Source organism: Pelophylax lessonae (genome assembly GCF_965119305.1).
Source record: "Pelophylax lessonae genome assembly, chromosome: 9".
Classification (NCBI taxonomy): Eukaryota; Metazoa; Chordata; class Amphibia; order Anura; family Ranidae; genus Pelophylax; species Pelophylax lessonae.
Window position 1 is genome coordinate 136,377,586 of NC_138776.1, and position 23,549 is coordinate 136,401,134.

At 41.1% G+C, this 23,549-nt stretch overlaps 1 protein-coding gene across 3 annotated transcripts in view; it reads right to left on the minus strand.

Annotated features, from left to right (window-relative positions):
- Positions 1 to 23,549, minus strand: part of CCAR1 (cell division cycle and apoptosis regulator 1) — a 106,869-nt gene that overhangs the window by 62,624 nt on the left and 20,696 nt on the right. For all 3 annotated transcript variants that reach the window (XM_082268416.1, XM_082268415.1, XM_082268414.1), the window contains exons 3-4: positions 9,727 to 9,902; positions 1,285 to 1,326 (exon numbers count right to left, since the gene is read on the minus strand). In XM_082268416.1, the coding sequence (XP_082124542.1) occupies positions 1,285 to 1,326; positions 9,727 to 9,902 (218 nt within the window). The remainder of the gene's footprint in view (positions 1 to 1,284; positions 1,327 to 9,726; positions 9,903 to 23,549) is intronic.

Genomic DNA, 23,549 nt, shown 5'->3' on the forward strand with positions numbered 1-23,549 from the left:
TAATGGCTGTGTTGAGTTATTTTGAGGGGACAGAAAATTTACACTGTTATACAAGCTGTACACTCACTACTTTACATTGTAGCAAAGTGTCATTTCTTCAGTGTTGTCACATGAAAAGATATAATAAAATAATTACAAAATGTGAGGGGTGTACTCATTTTTGTGAGATACTGTATATCTGCCACTCAGCCCAGCAGTTGACTGAAAAAAAAAAAAAAAAAAAAAAACCTGGATCTAAAATTGGGCTGTTATTGAATATGGGGGTTTGGCCACCCCTGACCTGTTCTTTTGTTTGTACCTAGCAACCGTAGCCCTGCAGGTGGCGTTATAACATTGGTCATGATCTAATGGATTCAAGCTGCGCCCTTCAATGAATGAAAGAGAAAAAGTTTGAACATTAAAACAGTTTGCACATGTATGTTCTAATTGTGTATATATTGGAGCTGTTTACACCAACTTTACCCTAGACAAGAAAAAACATAGACAAGGCCTACTCTCCACTTTGTGTTCTAGTTCGTGGAAGCAAAAAAAAAAAAAATGCAGTAATGCTGGCCATACACTCGCCAAAAAATCATTTGAAAATCTGTCATTTGGTTCGTTCGTTTTTCGTCCAGTTAATGGGCACTAATAGAAAATCAGTTTTAACTTTTCAGAGCCGAAAAAATCGAAGGAACAGTTTGGAAAATTCTGCCGAACGATAAATTGAAAGGTTAATGTGTTTCTCACCCAAACTGTTTGCACTAAGTATATGTGACAAACTGAACAAAAAACATTCATTTATGTCCATTGAACGATTTATCGTTCAAAATTCCGTCATTACATGATGGCACGATCATCTGCTCTCACAGACGATTTTTCATTTTTTCGAGAATGTGTTTGAGCGATTTTTCGGCTAGTGTATTGCCAGCTTAAGTCCCCTACTTACGAAGGGGTTTCATTCCAGGAGCTCGTTCCTAAGTCCAACAAAAATCAGCACTTGCAGACAATGGCTGCCAAAGCTGATTAGTGTAGGCGGGAGTCCCCCTGTCAGAACACAATAGCACAGTGGGGGAGATCTCTGTACCATCATTGCTTGTGTTGGAATGCCAACCTGTCAGTTTTTTTTCCATTAAGCCCGCGGGTTGAGTGTGCGTGCCCAGCTTTACATGATTGGACATGTGAAGACATTTGCATCTCAGAAAATTTGCAAGTTGAATGTTCATATGTAAAGGACTTACCGGTATATAGATTTACTAATAATGATTACTATGACTTTGGAAGAAGTAGAAAATAAAATGCACATACCTGCTGCTGTACACTGTAGATTTGCTGTGGCTGGCTGTATTGCTGAAAGAGAAAAACAAATGATGCCTTCAGTCTTGGAATGCTCCCCCACCACATATATCAAAGGGCAGAAGAATGTACAAGGGGTACAGTAATCAAAACAATTCAGTCTCCCTTTCTTGTAGAAAAGGCTAGGACACCTTTTTCTGTGTATTTACAACCTATAAACCTGCAATTCTGGGCAGCCAACATGCAGAAGAATGAAACAGGATTTTCTCTCTAAGTCCCGGTTCACACATATGCAATGTCAAACATTGCATGCGATTCTCAGTGCATGTGATTCTCAGCGCACTGCTCTGCAAATCACATGCGATGTCTGTGCATTGCGAATTCAGCCATACACATTGTATGGCTGAATTTGTATCGCATTCGGACCAAAGTCACGCAAGGCCCTTTTTTTGGTGCGCATCAGAATCGGATTGCGTGGGTATTAACACCTATGTGATCCGATTCATGCCTGAACTGACAGTTTGCACTCCGATATGCGAACTGATCTGGGGGTGTCATTAACTTTGTACTGACGCCCCCAGCGATTCGCATATGGCAGTGTGAACTGCCTGCGAGTTGAGTGCGATGCTGGAACCCGCAGTGGATTCGCAGGGTTCCAGCATCGCATATGCGTGAACTGGCCCTAAAAAGACATAATCCGGGTTCATTCTGTTACAGTGCAACTTAAGAGTAGCAGAGGGAATTTATGAATCAAGTGGAACCTTTTAGTTATATTCTGAGGCCAATTTCCCCAAAGAATCTTTTTTTTTTTTTTTTTTTTAAGTAAAAAAAGTGTGTAAATAAATCACTTCAATTTTTCAAATGTGAAAAGCAAATTCCAGTTCAAATACATTTCACATGATTTGATAAACATAGTGAATATTTACAAATTTAGTGAAGATTTTAGACTTCTTAGTAAATCAGCCTTCTTGTCGCCCTGATCCTCTTTAGCATTTTTTTGCTATGCAACAGAATGGTTAAATGCCCCCCATTCAACTAAATTAGATCCACCAACTACCGTATATAGTGCAAGAGTTTGGCATTGGGTGCAAAATGAACAATTTGTTTGGGTAAGCCCCTCCTATTACATAGTTTTGCTAAATCAAAAGCAATTTGCACACACTGTAATGTATGTGGCTTGTTACCCATGAACAAATTGACGTATATTAGTAGGGGGTGCCTTAAGAAAAATGATGAGGTTTGGCAGCTATGGACGACGCAATTAGCACTCGAGTCATTCTCTTTTACAATGCAGGCCTCCCTTTCTCAGAATGATTATGTTTGGATAAATTGTCTGCATACTTGTAACCTACTTGCTGTGTACTCCATACCGATTCTGTTCATCAGTTACTGTCTCACCACATTGTTTTGTTTTGACATGTAAGTTGATATTATTGTATCATGCCATTTTCTCATTAGACAAATCCTGTTTTTTTTTTTTTTTTTTTAAAGTATGTGGCTAGTTTTTGGAAGATCAAATGATGCAGCTTCAGGTGAGTGACAGTATTATTGTTTAACTTGCCTTAAGGCTCCTTTCACATGTAGGCGTTTTGGGGCGTTTTGGGGCGTTTTTGGGGCGTTTTTCTGCTCTAGGATCAGCTCTCAAAACGCCCAACAAGACAAATCCTATTCATTTCAATGGCCCCTGTTCACATCTGAGCGTTTTGACGCTGTAAGCAAAACGCCCAACGCTCAAAAAAGTACATGAGCTTCTTTTTGGGCAGATTACAGGCGTATTCCATTGGTTTCTATTCAATCTAAAAACGCCTGCACAAAAAACGGCTGTAAAATCGCGGTAAAAATCGCTGTAAAAACGCGCGAAAACGCTACGCTCAGGTGTGAATGTAGCCAAAGAGATAATGTTCTAGAAACCTTTTGGTCGAAGACAGCAAGCCTTTCTTGTTTTAGTGGTGCGATGTCATAATGAACTCACACTTAAAATGCCAAGCTCATCTTTATATAAAAAAAAAAAGTGCGTTTATTAATATATTATATATATATATATATATATATATATATATATATATATATATATATATTTTTTTTTATGAAGAGCCTGCAAAGCATTGCACCCATGATCAGCAGATCACGGTGCAATCTCAGACTCCCGCTGTCAGTGTAGCGGTGTGCCCATACCTTGTACAGACAGGCAGTTAATGACAGGAACTATCTAGAGTGCTCATCAGTGCCCTGGTAGTTCAATGAGAACCTACAAGCAGACAGCAGCAATGGCCGACAGTAGTTGTAGTTCTTCCATTCACAGAAGTCTGTGAATTAATGATGCGGCCGGGTGGGCGAAGCCTTGCACGGCTGCATTTCTTTAAAACTGTGACAGCGGGTGCAACTGTTGGGATACAAAATATGGAAGCTGCCACTGCAGGAAAGCTGTCATGGTAGAAACACATAGCATGATACTGCCTTGCAACTCTAAAGAAAACTTATTCTAATGGTAATATGTAAGCTGCCACTACTTACCTCTTCTGAAAACTCTAGTTACCTGGTGTCAGGAAAGGACTAGTGTGCTCAGGTGCATATGTGTGTGCAAGTGCAGAATTCCATTGTCCCAGTCTAATGCACATTTACATCGTGGTGTGCATATGCAAGCTCACACGTGGGCCACACCAGCGCACATGCTGCGACTAAGACAGGCGCCAGGTGGGCTATTTAAGCTGAACTGATGCACTGGGTCCCTGCGGTATGGTCTATGATAGTGGTCTCCAAACTGCGGCACCTTGCTTGCTTCTATCTGGCCCTTGGGCCATTATTGCCACTGACACCAACAACAGGTTAGTAACCTTTCCATTGATACGAATGATGGGACACTATTACCCAATACCTCCTAATACTAATTATGGATCATTGTTTACTCCCACGGCCAGTGTATGGCCCACCTAAAGTTTGAAGGACAATAAAATGGTCCTTTGTATAGAAAGTTTGGAGACCCCGGTCTATAACGTTTCCTGTATACCTGCTACCAGTTCCTGCATGTGACCTTCTGCTGCTAACCTGCTATGCCTCTGACTACGTCTGAGCTCTGCCTGCACCGACCCCTGGCTTGTCACTGGATTATGTCTCTGCCTGCTTCTTATGCTGATCTGCCACTCCATTACCAACCCAGGCCTGGACTCTGACTACTCTTCTGTCTCTTGTTTGCTCCTGACCTATCCACAAGTTACCGATCCAGTTTGCCAGACTCTGCTCTCTGCCTGGAACCTGTGCCTGCCAACTGTACCCAGCTACCACCAGTCTGCCAGTACCTGTTGTCCATCAGTTAGCTGCCAGCCTCTATCAAGCACCCAAAGCCTATGATCTCTGATGTTCGGCAATCATGGTCCAGCCTGCATCGAGACACCTACAGACGACTCTTCTGCACCTTTCACTGTGAGAACTGTCAGGCACTTGTGCCACGCGGCGCTTGGGCCTTCTGTTACCTTAGCAGGTGCCCTGAGCTGGAGGTGTAAGAGACGCCTACCTCTTTAGGTCAAGTGCCAACACCAGGTATGTGACACCTGGGCCTACAAGCATGCAGCTAGTGAGGTCAGAACACCCAACCTATTATTTGGAAAAGTAACGATGAAATTCCCCATGGGTAATAGTAGTAAACAAATCAATAAAATGGTAAAACAAGCTCTGACCTTCGATACAGATTTTAAATTTATATTATTTACAATATGATCCTGTCAGGGAGTTGCTGGAACAGAGGGAAGCAATAGGTGTAGGTTTTCTTGAAAAGGTGTAAATCATCCTCATGATTGCTTCACAACTTTGTGAGTCATTGACCTGGAACCAGCATGCAGACATGGACATGTTGGGGCACTTCAAAAAACATACATTTGTTCTGGGTCAGTGACTTCCCAAATAGAGAAATAAAGATCAAGATGACAGCTCCAGAGCATGCACCTTTCAAATAAAATCAAACAACAATGATCGCTCCTAATCTTTTACCACAATAGTTTCCTTTCAAAGGAAATCTGTAATGGCAGAAATACAGGGATTGTTATTGCTGACCTAACAATACTAGTTGCTGTCTCTTGCTCAATACGTTCAGTTCATCTTCTAGACCTTTTAGAACGAGAGGACAACGGCAGCCTCATTGCTTTGAAGTGACTTAATATTGTGTTACCAGAGACTCAATTTGTGGCACGTTAATTTCAATGTGCTGAGGATAGGGCAGGGCAATTGTCTACAAGAACTTGTATCACTCAGCAGCTTGAAGTTGCAATCTCTAATGTTGTTTAGCCCTAAAAGTGAAAGTTACACTTATTTTACTTACTCATGTTTCTTAGGGCTCTTTCACACGGGCGTTCAGTTTTTTTTGCCCGATCAGGTCCTTTTTTTTTTTTTTTTTGCAACGGACACGGATGACACTTGTGTCATCCGGTCCGTATGTCCGTTTTTCATCCCATCCGTTTGCGGATGAAAAATGGACATAATGTATATCTATGTAAATACGGATGTCAGCGGATGACACCACTGACATCCGTTTTTGCGTCCGTTCCGTTTTTTGAACGGAAGAAAAAATAGGGTTCTCATCCGTTCCAAAAAACTGAACTGACGAAAAAACGGATGTCAGCGGATGATCATAGAGATACATTATGTCCGTTTTTCATCCGCAAACGGATGGGATGAAAAACGGACATACGGAACGCCCGTGTGAAAGAGCCCTTAAAAGGCTATTACAGTCTTGTTTTTTTTTTGTTTGAAAATAACAAACATGTTATATTTACCTGCTCTGTGGAGTGGTTTTGCACAGAGCAGTCCAGATCCTCCTCTTCTGCGGTCCCTCTTCAATACTCCTGGCCCCTCCCTCCTGCTGAGTGCCCCCACAGCCAGCAGCTTGCTATGGGGGCACCCAAACCAAGCCGCTGCTCTGAGTGTCTGTTCAGAAACAGAACTGCGGCTCGGCCCCTCCCCTTCTCTTTCCTCGCTGGCTCAGAGATGGGCTCAGGTGTGTTCGAGTTCCCACGTGCCCGATCCCACCAGGAAGCCGACACTGCGCTCCGCTAATCACAGGCAGTGAGACATTTCTCAGGCCGCAGCTGCACAGATCGGGAAATGTCTCAGTGCCTGTGATTAGTGGAGTGCAGTGTCGGCTTCTAGGCAGGATAAGGCACCTGGAAACTCAAACACGCACGAGCCCACCATTGCTGGCTTACCGACTTTGATCCTGATCTCAGCCAATGAGGAGGGAGAGTCCCTGAACAGCCAAGGCTTTTGTGCAACATCACTGGATCGAGATGGGGCTCAGGTAAGTATTAGAGGGGCTGCTACACACAGAAGGTTTTTTTTTTATCTTTATGCAAAAACCTTCTGCCTTTAGAACCACTTTAACTGTTAAGACAACAACATACAAGTAACTAAGGAAACAAAGTTATACGTAAATGGTTTAAAAAACATATTAACTCAAAGGAAACTTGCCAAGAAACTATTTGTGTGAGAAGGCTCATAAAGAAGCTGACCCCCACATTAATTCCAAAGCAGTGAAGCCAAACTATTTTAAATAGAATGCGCCACTGTTGCTGAATGCAGACCAAGACTAATGGCCCGTACACATGATCTGAAAAATCGGATGACAGATCGCCTATTTTTCTTTGCATGCTGGTCGCATATCGAAAATGAAGAGTTTACTAAAGTTACGAAAATTCTCATACAACAGAATAAAAAAAAAACAAAATTGGAAGTGATGTAATATGTTGTACTGTAATTTGTATTGTATTTTCGAACCGACAACTGTACCGATTAAACAAAAATTGTACAAACTGGTATCGTACGAGAAAAATTTTCGTGCTTGTCCGATCAGATAATATCGAATGAACTGTCGTGCAATGATCAGATTATCGTACGATCGATTCGAAAGCGGTATTTTTCGTCTGATATTTTTTTTATATTACGTTTTTACCCAGGTTTTTATAAAACACACTAATTTTAAAGTGAACCTGTGTCCTCTGTATGGACACCCAAGTATTTATATATTCTCAACAACTGGCAAAGGAGCTGTAAAGCCATCCCTCACTAACCTTTGTAGCTGCAGGCATTGTGAAGAGAAACATCCTCAAGACTCACAACATAAGCGCCAAAGCTGTTCAAGTCAACAACTCAAATCACTCTGCTCCACGCTCAATGGGGTTGATTTACAAAAAGGCAAATAGTCTGTGCATTTGCATGTGCACTGTAAATGTACTGCAAGTGCAGTTTCACTAGATCTGAGGGGAAGCTCTGCTGATTCTGTCATCCAATCATGTGCAAGCAAAAAGTCTTTGTTTTCCTAGCATGTTCTCCTCAGATCTAGAGCAACTGCACTTGCAATGTAGAGACTATTTGCCTTTAATAATCAACCCCAATGTGTCTGCTCTGTGCTTGTGTAGAGATCAGAAGCCTGGAAGGTGGTCAAGTAACAGTATACTGTATGTAGCCAAAGCTACAGTACATACAGTATTACAGCACATCCAGCGGGCTGACAGATTAGGAACGTTCGTTTTGGGCCAGCTTGGTAGTCCTAAACCTGGCGCCCTAATCCTCTTAAGGTTCACATTTTATACTCCTTTCTAAATAGTGGGTGTAAATGGCTGCTAGACAAGACCCCGTCATGTGGTAGGGGGGTAGTCTTATACGGCAAGTATAGCCCAAAACCTATGTTTTAACTGGAAAATTAGGGGGTCGTCTTATACGCCCAGTCGTCTTATGCACTGGCATATACAGTACTTTGGTTGCATGTGTTTTCTAAGTGTAAATGCATTTTTACCAAAAGAAAAAAAAATGCAAGTACGTTTACAATCTTGTGCTGGGCCCCCATAGCCATCTTGGGCCACATGAGGCCCCTAGGACAAAGGTTGGACACCCCTGGTCTGAAGTATACGCTATGAATTTCAGACTAAAACTGAGGATTCTACAGCATCCTGACATGTATAGTCTATGGGAAGAACTTGTAATGGGCCAAGATTTTTAAATAAGTAATGATTTACATTTAGAGAAAAATGAGCTCTTCAAGATGTAAGTTCTGAAAGGAGCAGAATAAAACAACTGAGGTCTATGCCTTTGAGTATTTTTCCTAGCTGGCTAAGGGTAAAGCAAATTAACTAGATAATGGAATGTGCTGCTGTGACAAATTGGAAAGCCATGTGTAGGAAGACAACCCCACAGAGTAGGATATTGGCAGTCACTACAAACTGTCAGACTCAACCAATATGGTGAACAGACATTGACTACAATTAATTCAATCGGACTAGATTTTAATTCGATTTGGTGAAAGAAATAAAAGACCAACTTAGGAAACTGACTTTTTTAAAAAAAGGTCTATTAGCTATGCTATACTGCAGAACTTAACATATTTGCTTTGAATCTAGGAGCCAGCTAAAAAAGTTAGGAGCCAGTTTTTTAACTAACAAAGCTTTATTTTTAATGACAAAAACCCTTCTCTTACATAGCCCCGATGTGTATCTTTTTTAGATGCACGACATAGGCATAACTGTGTGTAAACCTATTAACCTTCATAGGATCCCTAAGGACTTAGTACATTTAAAATTGTAATAAGTGAGGTACAGCACATGCTGGGACTTGTAGTTCTAACACAGTCAGCAGTGAAGGTACAGCACATGCTGGGACTTTTAGTCCCCCTACAGCCTCTGCCCCAGTGTACATACCCACCCAGGAGGCATCCCTGTACCACTGGCAGCACACAGGTGTGTATTGTCCCATCATAAATCTTCGGAAACCCACCAATCCAGTGTCCGGCACCCACTCCAGCCCCCCCCCCCCCCCCCCCGGAAAAGCGCCAGGATGCAATTTCTATGGCGACCTGGCATCTGGGATTTATTGAGTCCTGCTCTGTAACATAATCTTAACAGCACACGTGCAAAGCTCTGCTTCTTGCTGTAGTGTGTATATGCCTTATTGTCCCTTCCAGTACACCATGTGATCTTTGTCTAGGTCATATAAAGGATTTTGAGAGTAGTGCTTTTTAGCCATGTAAACAAAGAAGTACACGTCACAAAAGAACAATACGGATTTGATAATGCCTAAAGGTGCGTAGGTTATAGGGCTATTTCACACATAGTGCGTTGACCTGCATTTTACTGCACAGAATCAATGCAAGGCATCACTAGGGCACATAGAAAACAGTTATTCACACTTCAATGCAGCCAGGTGGTGTGGTAATATGCAGACATATAGCATTTTCCCTCAGCACATTGGAAGGAGCTGCATAATGATTCAAATAAAGTTAAAAAAAAAAAAAAAGGTAAACAACGCGGTACACTGAAACGTGCATCACACTGCAGTCTAGTATCTATATTATTATATTGTGGTGCAGCTACAACATGAAAAGGGTTGCTTCCAACAAAAGCCTTGTATGACTCTACTGTAACAATAGCAGTACAATAACATTTGAATAAAATAAAGACAGTAATACTGACTCACCTGCTGGAGAGCAGCGGCTGCGGCGGCGGCTGCAGCATGTTGTTGGAGTGCTGCAGTCTGAGTGAGTTGATAGTTTCCTGGGGAAGGGTTGCTGAGACCCGCTGCTGCCAATGCTGACTGAGTGTAGATAGTAGGTGAAGCTCCCAGTAGTGATGGTTGTTGGACACCTAATGGAGCTGATACAGTACAACACGTTACACAATGCACACTGCAAAAATGTAGAGCAACCTACACTTATACCAGGGTTTACTATATAACCTTCAACAACATACAGTATGAGAAAAGTAAGAATCAACTTTATCACAACAGAACCAACACAAAAGGAAAACCCCGCCATATTACACATGCAGACAGAATGTTTTAATTACAACTGGAGGTCTAGGTAAAGAAGAATCCTCCAATCCTTTATGTGACAGGAGTCACTTTGGTTGGGGGAGGGGGGGCAGTGGAACCCAACTTACCTTCGAGAGGTTGAGAAATCCCTCTCTCAGCTCCCTAGGCCCCTCTTATGTGTAAGTCACCCTGTGTCTATTAGGACACAGGGCGACCAAGGAAATGATGGACAGCCACTTAATGTATACGGAGAATGTGGTTTGGATTACTTCAAATGGGACAGAAATATTGATCAACAATATACCTGAAGGAATATATGAAGACTCTGGGACTCTAGGCCTCGGATCCATGTTAAAGGCCTAGCTGCCTACTGCCAATAGGGGACTGCTCCGCACAGTCAGACTCATATCAGATGCTAATATTATCAGCTCAACCACCTGTCTTCCACACATTGTTGATTGTGCTGATTTACACATCTATTGTCTACTGTGGGGATGGGTTTACACTTATAGCAATGTGTATTGTATTTTGTGAGCTCGATGACAGCAAGTCTGCTAGTTCATAAACTCAAGTTAATTAAATCACTGTCATCTATTAGTTGCTGAGAGGAAAGTAGAATGCTGTTTGTGTTGGTGGTTCCTTAGATATATTATATTCCTGTACACAATTTCATCTGCATATGATAATGTAATCAGGCACCTGACCTGGTGGGGTAATCTGATCAGGAGAAGGATGTCCTCCTGTGTGGTATATATTGTGTGTTTCTGTTCAATAAAAGTTTTTGTTCCAGATCTATACAAGCTAAGTTACGGCTAGTTTTGTATTGGGTGGCTAGAATATCTGATATCTATGTTCAGACTGGAGGAAGCGGTATTCTGTTGGAAGCCCACAAGTACAATGCGGGGTCGCGATTCCGTTACATTGTTACAATTTACATGAAGTAAGCTGCCATTTTAGTCTTGGTTAGATCTGCAGTTGTCATAGTGCTGCACATCTGATTAATTATACCACCAGTTATTGGATAGCTTGACAGTTTAGCTGGGAACACAAGCAACTGTGACGGTCATCATCCACAGCATCCCTTGAATGGATATCCCCTCTTTGTTATAGGAAAAAAGTGACCCCATTGGAAGATTTACCCTTACTGTTCTGGTGGCAACTCAAAATGGTGGAATTACCCTCACTATTATTTATGATGACATTGGTGTATTCCTTTACAAAGGGCAGAAAAATAAAAAACAGAGTTGAAAAGCTTTTAATATTGACATTTGTTCACAAAGAGACCGCACAGAACAGTGAACACATTTCAGGGGTTTAAAGATCTCTTTCTTTAACACTACAAAACAGACATGAAGACATTGGAAATCTTAGATTAATTTGATTAGTACGGAGTTAAATTCAAAAATAATGTTATAAAGTATGACAATTTCATGATGCACAATGTACAGAAATGCTCCGCACTAGAAGTAAAATGAATGTGGAGAGAGCGTTTGTAGGCATCGATGCTGCATTTTTATTCATTAGAGCTGATACCCTAGATATCCTACTCCACCATGGGGAGCACTTTAAGGAGCAAATTGCTTCTTTCTCTTCTTCATGATTCCTCTAACTACCCCAGTATTTGTCCAGACATATGTGCATGTTTAGGTGAGAGTCCCTAAAGGGTCTTCCTGCTCAAAAGTTATTATTCATTCACTGCACAACTGAAGTCTGCTGAGCTAAAACTACCCACTGGTTTATTATCTCTTTTGGGGACACCAGCAACACCCATCTGTTACTGGATCTAGGGATTTTGTGACCACGCTAGTAGAAGCTACAGAATCTCTTTCCGTACACTAGTCACAGACTGTTCTTAGGCTGAACGAAAAAAATGACCAGCTTCCTCCATCCACATAAAATGAGGTGAATGGAGGAATCATCTTTCAGCATGACAACGACCCAAAGCATACATCCAAATCAACAAAGGATTGGCTTCACCAGAAGAGGATTAAAGTTTTGGAATGGCCCAGCCAGAGCCCAGACCTGAATCCAACTGAAAATCTGTGGGGTGATCTGAGGAGGGCTGTGCACTGAAGATGTCCCTGCAAGCTGACAGATTTCAGTTTCTTGTTCAACTGAGTTATACAGTTTATAGGTCCCATTAAAGGTAGAAAAAGTTCTGAAGTGATTTAACTTGAGCCTCGTACACACGCACCGATTGTTGGCCAACCGATCGGCCGTCTTTTGTCCAGCGTTGTTGTGCTGGTTGAAAAGTGCTAAAGACTGCACACGAATTTTGTCGGCCAACAACAACCAACTGCAGAAGTGATGTCATGTTCTGGTCGACTTTTCGTGTGTTTTTTTTTCTCTGAGCATGCCCAGTCTTGATCATCACATTTTTGTCGGCCGAAATCTGTACTGACTGACGAACAATCGGCCGTTCTGCTGACGGCCAACAAAAATTTTATAGCCTGCACACCAGATTTTGTTCGGCCGAAAAGTCGCAGTTGGTTGCCGGAAGCATCATACTAAAAAGCCGACAATCGGCCGATCGGACGTTGGCTGAAAATTTACGGCCAACAATCGGTGCGTGTGTACGGGGCTTAAGTCTCATTTTTTTACATTACAGAAACCTGACATTTTAACAGGGGTGTGTAGATGTTTTATATCCACCGTATGTTCTCTTGCCTTTGCTAACAGTTATAAATTACATTTTTATCAGCAATTTCTGGGGACTACAGAACCTAACCCCTCTGTTATGTAGGAGAGGAGAGGGGCAGGGTTACATAGTACGATCTTAGTAAGCTTTAATATACTGCAATGCTATTTTGAAGTTTAAAGTAGTATTGCACCTAACTTTCGGCCGATAAATAGGGTTTTTAGCGTTGTGCCGAAAGAAAAAAAGGTGCAGATTTTACCGTGCTTATAGTGCGTTTTTCATAGGTCATGTGACTCATAAAATGTATCAAAAAACACAACACCGGTGCATTTATGATGCGTTCTTGCTGCGTTTTCAATGCATTTCAATGGAGAGGTGCTGCCCAAATATGCACCAAAAATGCAGCAAGCAGGATTTTTAACACCGCTTTAAAAAGGTGAGGATAATGGCCGACAATAAATGAATATTAATTTAAAATTATGATATTAAAAAGTTGAATATAAAATAAAATGATTTACAAAACTATATATATATATTTTAAAAGCAGTCAATTTTGATTTTGGCAAAGTGCATCCTGAATTTTTGGTTTCGGCCCCGGAACTTTCATTTCGGTTCACCTAGTTTAAAGGGTCAGTGACCGTCAGTCCCATCATATCTTTCAGAACTTCCATTGACCAGATCTCTGCTCGAGTTCCTGGGTCTTCACATCTGCTGTGGCTATTAAAGCAAAGCAGATTTATGGCAGGGTGATCTCAAGCTGTGAGTATCTAGGATGTATAGAAGCCAGAAGCTGACTCAGCCCCCCCCCCCCCCCGTACACTACCGGTATCTAAAATAGCACTTTTTCTTTGGCTGACCTGCGAACTTAGGCCCAATCTATATACACTATATCACCAAAAGTATTGGGACGCATGGCTTTACACACACATGAACTTTAATGGCATCCCAGTCTTAGTCTGTAGGGTTCAATATTGAGTCTGCCCACCCTTTGCAGCTATAACAGCCTCAACTCTTCTGGGAAGGCTGTCCACAAGGTTTAGGAGTGTGTCTATGGGAATGTTTGGACGGGGGGAGTGAGGTAGATGGCGCTGCCTAAAATGAATAGTAGTGGTATGTCTGGGCAAAGACGGGTATACTAAGCAATTGGGCAATTAAATTATAAAGACATGTAGATGCCAAAGTAGTGCAAAAAAGTGATAAATGCAGAGATAACGGAATATGGATGATATATATCTCACCAAGAGTTGGTGAGGAAAATAAGGTGACTGAAACCCATAGGTACAATGTGGTTGGATATAATAACAAACCCCAATAAATAAATCTAAATCTAAAGTGCAAAGTGATCTCCAATGTAGTCTATTAGCAATAAATGCCAATATATAAAGTGGCTAATGCTATAAAGACCAAGTGCAAACCTTATAAGTAAATAAGGTGACTGAGAGCTGAGGGATTTTAAATAAATAATAGCAAATAACAATACATATATAAAGATGCAAGGTGATCTCCAATGTAAACAATTAGCAACAAATCGCAATAAATAAGGTGACTGGTGCTATAGGGACCAAGTGCATAACCATATAGCTGGAGCAAGATAAATAGAGACTAAAGTGATAAATTTAATTTTGGCTGAAAGTCCATTAGGTAATAATTGGTGTTGTTTCTAAGCAATAGGTGAGTCTTGGGGTGATCCGTTCCAGATGTGCAGGGGAGGAATACAAGGTGCTCCCCTCTCAGTAAAGCCCGCACTCACCAGAACACGGTACCCCTACAGGGGTAGAAGGTGTTGTATACACCCCAGGAGGGTACAATGCCTTCTACCCCTGTAGGGGTACAGTGTTCTGGTGAGTGTGGAGCACCTTGTATTCCTCACCTGCACATCTGGAACGGATCACCCCAAGACTCACCTATTGCTTAGAAACAACACCAATTATTACCTAATGGACTTTCAGCCAAAATTAAATTTATCACTTTAGTCTCTATTTATCTCCAGCTATATGGTTATGCACTTGGTCCCTATAGCACCAGTCGCCTTATTTATTGATAATTGTTTACATTGGAGATCACCTTGGATCTTTATTTATATATGTATTGTTATTTGCTATTATTTATTTATAATCCAACTACCACATTGCGCATTTTATCTATCAGCTCTCAGTCACCTTATTTACTTATAAGGTTTGCACTTAGTCTTTATAGCATTAGCCACTTTATATATTGGCATTTATTGCTAATAAACTACATTGGAGATCACTTTGCACTTTAGATTTATTTATTTATTGCGGTTTGTTATTATAGCCAACCACATTGTACCTATGGGTTTCAGTCACCTTATTTTTCTCACCAACTCTTGGTGAGATATACAGGTCCTTCTCAAAAAATGAGCATATTGTGATAAAGTTCATTATTTTCTGTAATGTACTGATATACATTAGACTTTCATATATTTTAGATTCATTACACACAACTGAAGTAGTGCAAGCCTTTTATTGTTTTAAATATTGATGATTTTGGCATACAGCTCATGAAAACCCAAAATTCCTATCTCAAAAAATTAGCATATTTCATCCGACCAATAAAAGAAAAGTGTTTTTAATACAAAAAAAGTCAACCTTCAAAAAATTATGTTCAGTTATGCACTCAATACTTGGCTGGGAATCCTTTTGCAGAAATGACTGCTTCAATGCGGCGTGGCATGGAGGCAATCAGCCTGTGGCACTGCTGAGGTGTTATGGAAGCCCAGGATGCTTCGATAGCGGCCTTGAGCTCATCCAGAGTGTTGGGTCTTGCGTCTCTCAACTTTCTCTTCACAACATCCCACAGATTCTCTATGGGGTTCAGGTCAGGAGAGTTGGCAGGCCAATTGAGCACAGTAATACCATGGTCAGTAAACCATTTACCAGTGGTTTTGGCACTGTGAGCAGGTGCCAGGTCGTGCTGAAAAATGAAATCTTCATCTCCATAAAGCTTTTCAGCAGATGGAATCATGAAGTGCTCCAAAATCTCCTGATAGCTAGCTGCATTGACCCTGCCCTTGATAAAACACAGTGGACCAACACCAGCAGCTGACTGAAGCTGACTGTGGGTACTTGACACTGGACTTCAGGCATTTTGGCATTTCCCTCTTCCTCCAGACTCTGGCACCTTGATTTCCGAATGACATGCAAAATTTGCTTTCATCCAAAAAAAGTACTTTGGACCACTGAGCAACAGTCCAGTGCTGCTTCTCTGTAGCCCAGGTCAGGCGCTTCTGCCGCTGTTTCTGGTTCAAAAGTGGCCTGACCTGGGGAATGCGGCACCTGTAGCCCATTTCCTGCACACGCCTGTACACGGTGGCTCCAGACTCAGTCCACTGCTTCTGCAGGTCCCCCAAGGTCTGGAATCGGTCCTTCTCCACAATCTTCCTCAGGGTCCGGTCACCTCTTCTCGTTGTGCAGCGTTTTCTGCCACACTTTTTCCTTCCCACAGACTTCCCACTGAGGTGCCTTGATACAGCACTCTGGGAACAGTCTATTAGTTCAGAAATTTCTTTCTGTGTCTTACCCTCTTGCTTCAGGGTGTCAATGATGGCCTTCTGGACTGGACAGCAGTCAGGTTGGCAGTCTTACCCATGATTGCGGTTTTGAGTAATGAACCAGGCTGGGAGTTTTTAAAAGCCTCAGGAATCTTTTGCAGGTGTTTAGAGTTAATTAGTTGATTCAGATGATTAGGTTAATAGCTCGTTTAGAGAACCTTTTCATGATATGCTAATTTTTTGAGATAGGAATTTTGGTTTTTCATGAGCTGTATGCCAAAATCATCAATATTAAAACAATAAAAGGCTTGCACTACTTCAGTTGTGTGTAATAAATCTAAAATATATGAAAGTCTAATGTTTATCAGTACATTACAGAAAATAATGAACTTTATCACAATATGCTAATTTTTGGAGAAGGACCTGTATATCATCCATATTCCGTTATCTCTGCATTTATCACTTTTTTGCACTACTTTGGCACTTTTACGTATTTATTTATTGATGGTTTCGTTTTGGATATGAACCAGTGTGATATCTACATGTCTTTATAATTTAATTGCCGAATTGCCTTAGTACACCCGTCTTTGCCCAGACATACCACTACTATTCATTTTAGGCAGCGCCATCTACCTCACTCCCCCCCCTCCTTTTCTTCTTTGGTATATCTCTTTGAGCTATACTTTGAAGGTAGGCAGCAGCCAGTTATTAATTTTCTATCCTTAGCGCGGATCCACCCCTTTTCTTACTCTGGGAATATTTGACCATTCTTCCAGAAGCGCATTTGTGAGGTCAGGCACTGAGCTGGAGGAGAAGGCCTGGCTTGCAGTCTCCGCTCTAATACATCCCAAAGGTGTTCTATCGGGTTGAGGTCAGGACTCTGTGCAGGCCAGTCAAGTTCCTCCACTCCAAGCTTGCTCATCCATGTCTTTATGGACATTGATTTGTGCACTGGTCCAAATCATTTAGTGGAGGGGGGGGGGGTGGTAATTACGGTGTAGGGTTGTTTTTCAGGGGTTGGGCTTGGCCCCTTAGTTCCAGTGAAGTAAACTCTTAAGGGATCAGCATACCAAGACATTTTGGACAATTTCATGCTCCCAACTTTGTGGGAACAGCTTGGGGATGGCGCCTTCCTGTTCCAAGGAAACAAGTTCCATAAAGACATGGATAAGCAAGTTTGGGGTGGAGGAACTTGACTGGCCTGCATAGAGTCCTGACCTCAACCCGATAGAACACCTTTGGGATGAATTAGAGCAGGGACTGCGAGCCAGGCCTTCTCGTTCACATCAGTGCCTGACCTCACAAATGTGCTTCTGGAAGAATGGTCCCATAGACACACTCCTAAACCTTGTGGACAGCCTTCCCAGAAGAGTTGAAGCTGTTATAGCTGCAAAGGGTGGGCCAACTTAATACTGAACCCTACAGACTAAGACTGGGATGCCATTAAAGTGGTTGTAAACCCCCCTATACTGTGTGTACCTATAGGTAAGCTTATAATAAGGCTTACCTATAGTTAGTGTAAAGATCTCCTAAACTTGCACCGTTTAGGAGAGATTTACATTGCATGCAGCCGATGGCATCATCGGCTTATGCCCTCTGAAGGAACAGCCACCCGTGCAGTTTCTTCAGAGCCTGTGATCAGCGGCTCCCATGCACATAAGCAGGATTGACGTCACGTGGCACAGGGCAGTAGCACAGCCGGAGTCCGCAGACCCGAAAGGAAGATGGGCGCGGCCTCCAGCGGAGATGACGCGGGCTTCATTTGCAGGTGTCACATAATGTGCTAGTATGCCTTGCATACTAGCACATTATGCATTTACTTTTCGAGTAAACAAAAATAATTTTTTTTCAAGACTTTACGTCCTCTTTAAGGTTCATGTGCATGTAAAGGCAGGCTTCCCAATACTTTTGGTAATATCGTGTATGTTACATGTACTTAAAGCTGTATTACCTTCAGGGTAATTACCAAACCATTCTTCCCTTCCAAAGGACCGTTTGTCTTTAAAACAGAATGCATTCATTGCTCATTATTACTTGACTGCCATAAAACAGAAAGTGGGGTAATAGTAATAAATTAGAGAACCTACATTTAAACACACGAGGAAAAAATACCACCAGATATCAAAGAGATTTAAAGAAATGTCTACATTTAATAACAGATGGCATCAACCATAACTATGTCCACGAGAGGATATCCTAAAATCTTTGATTGCCAGAGGGCCCATTAAGATGGCTATGTTGACATTGAGTCATATTGACAACTTCCAAATTAGCACACTTGAGTGCTTTCATTAGTCAGCCAACGGCAGCCATCTGGTCTCTTGTCAGCTCCTTGTACAAGCGCTCTGTCAGCCTTTAATTATGCAGTGCTGACTTCCAGCTTTACATTCTAGCTTCATTTGTTCTGACAAAAGCGTCTTCTACAATTGCTGCATTTTGCAGCCATATGCATCTAGTATAAAGATACATAGAAAATGGAGAATCTCTGCAACTACAACCAGTAAGGTTATTATGTCAGTAGCAAGAACAGTTATATATTATATATATATATATATATATATATATATATATATATATATATATATATATATATATATATATATATATATATATATAAAAATTAAGTAATTCAGGTTAAAAAATGCCAATATAGCCATTGGGCTTCTAGTGATTTTTTACTGCTGAGGTTTGCTTTACATAGCATTATGCAAAATAACCCAATCTGGTTTAGTGTATTAAAAGGAGAAGTAAAACCAAAGCTATTTTGGCTGTACTCTCCCATAGGTCCCGTAGGAGTATTACATTGATAACATTGTATATACATTAAGGATTGTAGGCTAGCGCTGAGGATTACAATTTTTTTTTTTTTCTGATACCACTGTATAGTGGGCTGCTGCTGGTATAAAAGGTGGTGTACCTTTGTAAAATATATAGTGCAAAAGTATACCTGCGCTGCTAACTAAGCAAATACATAAATAAATCCCAATAAATATGGTGTATAAATAATCTGTGTAAGGTGCTAGTGCTCAACTATAAACACACATTCCTATATCATAATCACAATCAATATATAAAAAACCATAAAAATACAATAAGTACAAATTTTATCACGTGTAAATAAATATCAAAAAAGTCTTTCAATAAAAGACGTGCTTAGATAGTGACAATCTTTGTGCAAAACATAAGTCCAAAGTGCTGCGTGCTCATAAAAAGAAGTGCCGGTGCTTTCTCTACACGAGTAGGTGCTCCCCTCCATCCAGCTTTTGATAACGCTCTGTGTGCGGAGCGAAACGCGTCAAGCTGTTCGTCCGAGTACGTACGTCGCCAAACTACATCCATCTTCCGACATACGGTGACACGGGGAGTGAGTATAGCCGTTTGGATTGGCAACCCGTGGGATGATTTTTTAGGCGTTTTAACCTTTGTCACATTGTAAGTGTATCTTGTATTGTGTGCATCGAATAAAGTGATTACATACTTCACGATGCCAGTATCTCTTTCCATTTTTTTGAGCAATACCTGGATGATATGACCTACAGGAAAGCTGATTGAGTTGATGGTCCATTAAGGCTCGTTCTATCTAAGGATATTCTGAAAGCGGTGTATTATTTGGCTTCTGGTGAGTAGGGGTCCTGGAGGGGAGCACCTACTCGTGTAGAGAGAGCACCGGCACTTCTTTTTATGAGCACGCAGCACTTTGGACTTATGTTTTGCACAAAGATTGTCACTATCTAAGCACGTCTTTTATTGAAAGACTTTTTTGATATTTATTTACACGTGATAAAATTTGTACTTATTGTATTTTTATGGTTTTTTATATATTGATTGTGATTATGATATAGGAATGTGTGTTTATAGTTGAGCACTAGCACCTTACACAGATTATTTATACACCATATTTATTGGGATTTATTTATGTATTTGCTTAGTTAGCAGCGCAGGTATACTTTTGCACTATATATTGTATATACATTCCCTATTATTCTTTAAAGCGGTAGTATCCCGATTTTTGACACTTTTACCTACAGGTAAGCCTATAATAAGGCTTACCTGTAGGTACAAATAATATCTCCTAAACCGGCACGGTTTAGGAGATATTTACAGTGCATGCAGCCGCTCGCACGAGCGGCGCATGCGCTCTGAAGGTCCAGGGGGACCTTCAATTTATTTGCCGGAAAATCACTCCCGCGGCTCCGGCCAATCATCGCGCCGGAGCCGTCTCTTCCAGCCAATCACCGCGCCGGAGCCGCCGAACCCGGAAGAGGCGGCGAGGGATCATGGCAGCGCCCGCAGCGATGTCCAGGGGTCCGTGTCGGGGCTTCGTTCTAAGGTAAGTTACACATAATGGGCTAGTATGCGATGCATACTAGCTCATTATGCCTTTGTCTTGCAGGTTTTTTTTTTTTTTTTTTTATTTCGTAGGGTTTACAACCGCTTTAATGGTTTTAAATTCCGTACATATTTTTTAGAGTTTTTTTTGTATAACGTTTATCGTTATCATTTTTATACATATGTTGTTGTTAGAAAGTGAAAAATGATGATGAATATGCCATATGACATTTATTGTACCCATGCACTATGACGAATGATTCGTTTATTGTATATACATATTGACTAGGTACTAGGGTATCTTCATTTATCTATATACTTTTTTTATTTTATTTCATTTTCACATCATATGTTTATATGGATGGTGTTTTTGGTGAGAGGATGGGATTATGGCCCCTATATGGATGATCTGGTCTTGTTTTCTTCGCCAATACATCGCCCATTTGAGTTCATTAACCACACGATTATGGGTGGCGTATTGGCAGTTGATTCAGCCAGTAAACAAATTGGTTTGCGGCTTATTTGATGCATATATATCTGCCTGTTCATTTAAGGTTTCTGTCAGCTATGATTAAGCACGAGTGAAGGGTGTGAAACGCGTCAGTGGTTGCTGTAACAGTGTCTCCAATGCTTCTATGCTGTATGGATTTTATTACAACAATAAAAAGTGTTTGCAATTGGAGTGCGGCCATCCAGAACTTTTTTTTTCCCCCGCTTGAACTGCAGAGCCAGCACCTGCTTGCGGGGTGGAGGTGTAATTTGGCGTACTGACCGCTAGAGCGGTAACACCTTCCCAGGTCATAGGAGTGCAGTTTGCTCTGCACTCCTGTGACTTATTTTCAGCAGACAGCGGGCTAAAGTCCAGCTGGTCCAGGCTCGGGAAAGATTCCGACCATATGGTCAGGATCCAACCAAATGCCTGCATTGACACCTGGTTCAGCCTCTCAGCGATTCGCTGAGAGCCTGAGCTAGCCCCTTCCGCCCCCTCCACAGCCCAGCATTACAATCAGTGCTGGAGAGTCATAGCAGAGAGCCAGTGACTAACGGTCATGGCGCTCTGCTCAGAGAGGAGGGGGAGAACTGAGAGATCAGCAGTGTTTGATCATTCAGTTCTCACTGCAGGGCCAGCGAGGGACAGAAGCAAGATCGGATCAATGCTGCATCCACCTAGGTGAGTATAAAGTGTAAGTCAATACTTCTCTTTTAAAGTTTATCTATGGACAAAAATAAAATACATTTATGTTTATATGTATTCTAGCCTTTTTAAAAAAAAAAAAAAAAAAAAAAAAAAAAAAAAGCTCTGGAAATTGCTAAACATACATGTAAAATGATCCTACGTGACTTTCTAGAATGTGGGGACTGATTCTTAATCCATACCCATACGGAAGTCAAATTTGGAGGAACAGCTCTGCCCATGCAGCAACTGACATGCATGGAACTACATGCACATGGAGGCATGGAATACCTGTGGATCCCATGCAGGCAAACTTGGCAACTTTGTATGGGTATGCCTTGGATGTGACTTGTTGTCCCTCTGCAAAGTCGGACCCCCTGTTGCATGTTAAACATTCAGGTATGACTTTCATGCAACTTTTGAGGGTTAACATTGAAGTCTATGGCCAAGTTGCATGAAAGTCAGACCATGGTAGTGAATAAACTACTTTGAAGTCACTGTGACTTTATGGTTATAATTGGAAAACATGGGGTACGAGTTGTCATGTAAACTTTGATGTGTGAATAGGGTGTTAAGTTGGAACTTCACTCTCCTAATCAACATTGATTATTTTTAATCCTTATGCTGCTAGCATTAGTAAAATGGATAGGAAAGTATATCATGTATACTGGTTTTAAACTTTATTTTTATTTTTTTACATGTCTTCAGTTACTTCCTGATTTCTGGCCTAGGCAAATCATGCCATACATCCCAGAAATCTTCAGGAGGGGAGGAGGGGTTTTCTCAGCTAAGTGCATTTGCCTGCATGCATTCCCAAGCTAAGGGCAGATGGATCAAAGGAAGTCAATGCTACATGAATCATTTGCCCTTACTCAAGATGGCCATGGCCAAAAAACACTAGGGGGTTGTTTTTTAATGCAATTTCTCAACAAAATAAAGTATGGAGACATGGATAGATGGGGGAATTTGCTTTGAAAAACCAAAATAATAAAATAGTTGTAATTAAATAATTATCCAAAATAATTAAATAGTTGTTTTTGGTTTGTGCTGCTCAGAAGCAGTGCCTCCAAATTTGCCATTATAAAAAAGCCAAATTTTTTTGTCAAACTAACACTGAAACACGGCTTGAGAACAAACCACTGTCTGGTGTAAGGAATTATTTTTATGTAAAATATACATAGCACTTTAAAGCGCAACTCCACTTTTGTTGAGAAAAAAAATATTCCCCTCTGGGTGATCTCTGTACATTGCAAGGATTTTAACAAACGTTGTTGCAGATTCCTACCTTTTGTTATTCTGAAGAAATCATTGCTTGTTCCTCTGTGCTGAGTGGGTCAAGTGGGAGTAGTTTCGTAATTATCTATCAGCTGTGGCAGCTGCAGGGCTCTAATGAGGAAAGCTGCTGGGTCTGCATTCCTTTAGATGTGTTCCTATTGGGAGTATTTCACCAAAAATGACATTTTTGTTGCAGGGGATGCCAGAAATTTGACTTGTATCTTAGGCTGGCCATACATATTAAATTTTCTGTTAGAATTACCAAAAACCATATAATATGAGGTCAAAACTAAACAACACTTTAAACTGTATTCAATTAGGCAGGCCTTTGTACTACATAGTTGAAGGTAATTCTAAAGAAAATTGTAAGAAAATTGTATAATGTATAAAAAAAGAGGGCAATGGTCTGGTTCCCGCCCAAGCACGCCTCCATCCCAAATTGCATATGAACACAGAGAAAAATGGCCCGCGGGACTTTGTATGAGGTTGGTGCTATTGGCTGGAGATTAAATGAATACCACAATAAATATGTAAAACAATATATAATTTTATTGCATTGTATA